Genomic DNA, 6,767 nt, shown 5'->3' on the forward strand with positions numbered 1-6,767 from the left:
CGAGGAGATCTATTTGTTATATTCATTCATCATTTGCACGGATTGTAACATTCCAACCTGTTAGTTGAACTTCCAACATCCCGAACCTAGATTTCAAACTCATACTCTACAAATTTTATTGTACAAGGCTCATTGGGCCTGAGCCCAACATTCGTTTTTGGATCCGGGTACAATTGTGCACTTACAATAAATATATATATATATATATATATTAAAAGCATAAGATTATGGGCAATCAACATATATAACATATTATATTTCTATACAACAAGCTACAACCTACTGCATCCACCAGAGCCTTCAAGGGATTCAAAACCAACAATTTCGTATTCAATTCTTTATAGTGAATCAAACAATCACAATGTTCATTTCAATTTCACACACGGGTTAATTATGTAATAGTTAGACATAGACAACTCAGCATATAGCCGAAAGCTATGAATAGCTTGACTAGGGGTCCCAATACAATCAAGAGATTAGTTAGAAACTTAGAATCCTAGGCACCCCCGTGAACATCAACAACTTCAAAACCAGCCACCACTCACTAGAGCCTAATGATAGTGAGCCAAGAAAACAAATTCAAATAAAAGATATAATTGCCTCTCTGTTAGGATATGTTCATAAGCTATGAACTCAAATGTGTTCTCTGTTTACATGTGAATATTTCAAATGGAATCGACTCGATAATTTTGTCAAAGGGCTAATTTTTTTAATTTCTTGAAGGACATAAAATATTAAACAGTTATCATGTTATTAATTATTACAATTAAATTTCTCTTTATCTATGATTATGAGATAGAATCATGTCTAGAATGGTTTCTTTTTTTTTTTCTTTTTTTTTTTAATTCAGACAATATTTATTGTAGAATCCAAAATTGGATGGTGATCGAATATGTACAATATGATAAGATGCACCAAATCCTAATTAACACATCACATATAAATTAGTAGAGATTTGGTTGATGTGATAGATATTATAGGGTTTCATTAGGTTAGGGTAATGTGAGATATCATCTCCATAATTATCTTCATTTAGGCTTGAATTTTGAATTATTTCATTTTCACTGTAATATCAATAAAATCTCTCTCTCTCTCTCTCTCTCTCTCAATAAAATCTATTTTCAATTATCTTATATATGGCTGTTGTGTTGAATCAATTGTTCAATTTTTTTTCCCAACAGAAACTAATTGTTCATTTAGTTGTGATAGAATGAACGGATTATTGCATTTTTTTTTTGGTGAACCATGACAATCTATATGGGATTTCAATCATTTTATTTGCCACTTAATTGTTCTTATTTGAAGAAATTGTATAGTAGACATCTTTGCAAAATTTCAGTGCCAAAAGGTTGAGCATAGGATAATTGAAATTGACAGGTTGTGCATGCATAGGATGGATGATCGGTCAGTATAATTTCTTTTTTTACAGAAAAATAAATAAACTCTATTCTCTATAACAGTAAGGACTAAGGAGAAATGAGACCCCATGATGGGATATGTACTACGTGAAGTAAATTTTACTTCTTTTTTTGGATAGGTAAAAGTACCCTTCCTAGATTTTCAAATTTATAGGCAGTGATAATTGTATGGTTTTTTTGGCAAGGTTATGGTTCCTATTTCCTGAACATAGACTTACTGAAATAACAAGATAATGTTGATTCATGCACATGCATCATCATTGGAAGTTTCTTCCTCGGACTCAGCAATTTTAAAATTTGAATGGCTTCAATCTTCAATGCAGAGAAGGTTTCTTGATGCCAAAGACAACAAAGCCAAAACCTTGGAGGAATCGAATAGTTAATAAAAGTATTGAAATATCATGCATTCGAGACAACTACATGTTCTCAAATATATTTTAATATTGTACAAGTCAAAACGGTTCAGCAGTTCTACATGTAACAAATTTCAAAGGACAAAAATATATAAATTACCCAAAATATTATTACTACATTCTTTAGTCTTGATTAATGTTCTTTCCCGTTAATACTATCATATACTTTATATCAACAAAAAAATAACTTCCAAACTTGGTAAAATTATTCTTTGGAGCAATACTCCATTGGAGATGGCTGATTTCAATCTGTCATAGTCAGTCTGAGACTTAGGTTTTAAATTTTGATATATTTACATGAAAAATAAATAAATAAATAATCACACATCTGATGTCCAAATGCTTTGTTAATGAAGGGAATTTCACCCTGAAAATGCATTCCATATAAATACATGTGACTACAAACAAAGTGCCCCATAAAAAGCTCATTCCAGGCCAGAAGAGATCAAGTTTCAGTCTCATTCACAACAAAGCTTAGTCCTTACCAAAGGACAGCATTACAAGGACCTAGTTTCATCACCAGTGAGCAGTTAGTGAGTTATCTCTAAGCCTACCATTTGAAAATTCAAAATTCTGCTAGCAATGGTCGAATTAATTAATTAAGTCAGGAAAATCAAAGGCAGCTACTACAGTTACCCAATTCTTGAACAACAGCTTCCATGGATGGCCTCTCCATTGAGGACTCGTGTGTGCAAAGCAAAGCAATTTTTGCAAGCTTAGTTGCTTCATATTCAAAGAACCGGTCATGAAGGTTTGGGTCGATAAAATCTTGAACTCTGCAAGACTCTGCACCAAGTCGTATTGAGTTAGTGACTTTCTGCTTTCCAGAGAGGACTTGGAAAACGAGCACCCCAAATGCATATACATCACTTTTCTCCGTGAATCTACCAGTATTTGTGTATTCAGGAGCTAGATAACCCATTGCAGCACTACCCTTGAGTGCTGAGAAGACAACATCATTGGTTAGAAGCTTGTGTAGGCCAGAATCTGAGAGCAAAGGGTTGAATCGCTGGTCAATGAGCACCTTCTCAGCTGAAATGTTTTGGTGAACAAGAGCAGGCTTGTTCACTTTGGAACTGTGTAAATATGCTATACCTGCATAGGAAAAAGAACAAAGCTCAATACAAACAATTAAAAAGCATGATCTTTGAGAATTCACCCACTTTATTCAAACTGAACCTAAATTCTGATGAAATTGAATCTTTCAGAATACATGCTTATGTGAAAAAAGAACATAATCTATGAAGAAAAGAATATAATGAAACTCAAGTCATTCCTAGAGTGGGTTCCCAAGATAAGAGACAAACATTCTTCAATAGAGAGGTATTCTATGTTTGAAACCAGACTTTCTAATCCCAATTTGTTCTGTAAAGAATATGAAATAAATTCGTCCTGTAGTATGTGCAAGATTTTGGTGACAAAATGCCTGCCCCAAATTGATTTCACAATCATATATGGAATACTATATGGTGAATATAAACTATATGATATTTTTCAGCCCCAAATGATGTACACAACAAAATACGACCTTTCATCAATATAAATGACCAAAACCTTAACCTTCATATTCTAAATGAAGAGGATAAAGTGAAACAACAAACTGACCTTTGGCAATACCCTTCACGATGGAAACTCTAGTTGACCATTCAAGAACATTACCATCACCATCCTTTACATCAAGATAGCGCAGCAGATTCCCATTAGGAACAAAATCATACACAAGAAAGCACTCACCACGGCCCCTCGAACAACAAAATCCTCTCAACCTGACCAAATTCTCATGCCTCAATGAGGTCAAAATATTTAATCCCTTCAAGAACTCAGACTCCTCTGACTTGCAACTAGACTTGCTGATGCTTTTGATAGCAACAACCGACCCATCTCTTAAAATACCTTTATAAGTTGCAGAAAAGTTACTCTTACCCAACAAATTCATCTCTGAGAAATACTGCGTAGCTGTCTCCACCTCTTCCAAGTTGAACCTAAAGCTCTGGAAGACTTCTTGCACAAACCCAGTGAAATTTCGGCCATCAGCTAAAGGGTCCCATCCACTAGAATACTCAAGGTTGATGAGAGGAGAGCCATTCTTCCTGTAAACCCCTTTAGACTGGTCAGTACTTAGACGGTTATCAGAAATATCAAATGTAGTGCCAAGCTTCTGTTTCCTCCGGCGATACTGGATGAAGGCCAGAATTCCTATGGCTGAGAATGCAATTGTTACCACAATTACACCAACAGCAACAAAAGACCGTGAGGTTTTTGAATGATTTGAGCACTGAGTTTGGTTGCAAGGCAACCGGACATTTGCTGTTTCAGGGATATCTCTGGTTGGCAGATTGGTTGATCCTGGTCCATAGGGTTCAGGCTGACTTGGATTGACATGATCTGAAGCATTACAAGTTTTCAATGATGAAAAACCAACCCCACATAAACCAAGGTTGTTTTCAAACAGAAATCCTTCTCTCAATCTCTTCAAAGCTTCATTAACCACAGAGAAAACAAAATCAAATTGGGTTTACTTGATCAACAAGTCAAAACGAAAATGCTTGATCAAAAAGAATAGAGTAAAAATGGATTAGCTATTTTACCAGGAGGTACACTGCCAGAGAGAGTATTATTTCGAATGTCTATGACTTCAAGCAAAGGGGCATCAGCTAATTTTGTGGGAACTGAACCAAAGAGGTGATTGAAACTCAAATCAAGCCTCACTAACATTCCCAAATTTCCTAAACTTGCTGGGATTGCTCCAGTCAGTTGGTTAGATTGCAATGCAAGAACACTAAGCTTCGTCAAAGAACCCAGCTGTGTAGGTACACTTCCAGTGAACTGGTTATAACAAAGTTGCAATACTGTAGAGCAAAAGAAAAGTGAAGTTTGAATATTTACCACTTCATTGCAGAATACGTAAATTGCAAGCAAGTTTAAGTTTTTTAGAGAAAATCCATAAAAGCAATCAGCATAAGCAAAGAAATCATTGAACAAGATACAAGCTTTTTCATTCATTTATTCCTGTTGTATCTAACCTTGGAAGCAACCAAAAATATGTGCAAACAAAATAAAACCAAAACTGCTTATTTTCCCATGTTTTGCTGGGAGTCAATAAAGTTTGAATCTTTTCATTATGTATTAGACTTTTAGCGTGGCAAACCAAACCAAAAAATAAAAAGCTAAATGGTTTTATGAGACATATCATAGGAGTATTAGAAGTTATTTAATTGTCTAACGATTTAAAAAATTTCCCAGAATTGAAGAGCAAGATCTACAGCTTTTTGCTCTCCTTCGCGTATCATCAAAACTCAGTCGGATCCCTTGAGACTTCCCATTTCAGTAACAAGGCCAAAAAAGAAAATTCTATGTCCGAGACACTTTGTGAGAGTGAATAAATAAATAATACAAAAAATCAAGTTGAAAATTTTCAACCAAAACCTGCAAGTAGTGAAGCATGGTATGTGCCAACTTCTAAAAGAGAAATCAAAACATCAAATCACAAACCCGCATTCACATGCTAAGGAGTAAGGCCAATATTTGAATATTCTTGAGCCTCTAAAACCCATCAAGTTCAATTTTTTTTTTAACAGAACAGAAATAAAAAAGACTCACTAAAAGTACCGACCTTGTAAACCAGCCATGTTTCCAATCTCAGGAGGTATCTCCCCAGAGAGATTATTCACATTCAGATACAAATCACTGAGCTCGGTCAAGTTTGCTATTTCTTTAGGTACCTCTCCATACAGAGAGTTAAAATGCAAGTACAGCCCTGACAAGTGCTTCAGCCCTTGAATGGCTGGAGAAAGCTTGCCTGATAGCCCTTTTCCCTGCATTGAAATGTTGGCCACTTGACCTCTCTCATTGCAAGCCACACCTTCAAAAGAACCATCACATGGGTTGCCATTGATGGTCCATGAAGAAAGGTACTGGTTCTGTGGGTCCAAAGCTGCTTTCATGTCCATCAGTGCTCTCAGCTCTGGGTTTGCACAGACACAGACCCATGTTGTGTATGTGACCAAAACCAGAAGACAGAAGAGAAATGCTGTGAATCCCATTTTTTGTTTTTTGGCTCAAAGCCTCAGAGCTCTAGTTTTGAACCCTCTCTCTCTCTCTCTCTCTGTGTCTGATTCTTGCTCTTCTTTGTTTTTTACACTTTTACTTCTTCTTCTTCTTTTCTCTCTCTCTTTGTTTCTATCTTGGGAAGAGAGAATGGTGGAGAGGAAGAGACAACGAAGATGAGAAGTGGACTATTGTAGTTGAAGGGAAACTCAAGTACACAGGGAATGGAATAGTTTGGACTTTGGAGCCTTATAATTGGCCGTTTGATTAGCTGACTTTATTTATGGAATTTTTTTTTAGAGAGAATTTTTTTGATGGAGCATGAAAGGATTAGTAGAGGATCACATACATGATAGTGTTGCTATTTTATAGTTCAGGTGATGGGTGGAATAAAGTCTTGGGATTAACCTTTACGTACTCTTATTAGTTATTACATTCTCCCTGTAAACAGAGTTTGAATTCCTTTTCCAAAAAATAAATAAATAAAAGAGAGTTGGATTTATTTTTTTAAGTTTGATTGAAAAACTTTAAACAAGTATAATAAATTATTAACTTTAAATTTAGTTAAGTGAATTTCTTTACAATTATCAAGATAATAAATTATTATTAGTGTTTCACTATTAATGCAATATGTAATGATTGGTGTTTATAAAAATGATGTTAGTGACAAACGACACATAAAAATAATATTACTCTAGTGGATAAATTTTTAGATATTTTTGAATCATGGAAAAATTGTGCTCTCTCCTCTTACATTTATAACGAAATCCTGGTCATTTTTTGTACTCAGTACTCGAAAAATACCTAAAAATTATTCTCTCTAATGGCACATTTACACAATAACACTAATAATTGTGAAAAATATTGTAGTAAAATATTTTGTATCCCT

The 6,767-nt window shown here is 34.8% G+C and overlaps 1 protein-coding gene across 1 annotated transcript; it reads right to left on the bottom strand.

Moving 5' to 3' along the window:
* Positions 1-2,163: 2,163 nt before the first annotated feature.
* On the bottom strand, positions 2,164-6,064 carry LOC142618658 (protein NSP-INTERACTING KINASE 2). The gene is made up of 4 exons (XM_075791627.1): positions 5,445-6,064; positions 4,420-4,680; positions 3,437-4,309; positions 2,164-2,926 (listed from the first exon to the last, which is right to left on the bottom strand). Exons 1-4 carry the CDS (start codon positions 5,872-5,874, stop codon positions 2,445-2,447), a joined length of 2,046 nt encoding a protein of 681 aa, XP_075647742.1. The 5' UTR covers positions 5,875-6,064; the 3' UTR covers positions 2,164-2,444.
* Between the last annotated feature and the right edge of the window lie 703 nt (positions 6,065-6,767).

The sequence above is a fragment of the Castanea sativa genome, chromosome 12, assembly GCF_040712315.1.
Source record: "Castanea sativa cultivar Marrone di Chiusa Pesio chromosome 12, ASM4071231v1".
Taxonomy (NCBI): Eukaryota; Viridiplantae; Streptophyta; class Magnoliopsida; order Fagales; family Fagaceae; genus Castanea; species Castanea sativa.

Coding starts and splice junctions, on each gene's coding strand:
- LOC142618658 (XM_075791627.1), bottom strand. CDS start 5,874: ATGGGATTCACAGCATTTCTCTTCTGTCTTCTGGTTTTGGTCACATAC. Junction 4,681..5,444: donor AAACATGGCTGGTTTACAAG/GTCGGTACTTTT, acceptor TTTGCTCTACAG/TATTGCAACTTTGTTATAAC. Junction 2,927..3,436: donor CGTGAAGGGTATTGCCAAAG/GTCAGTTTGTTG, acceptor TTTCCTATGCAG/GTATAGCATATTTACACAGT.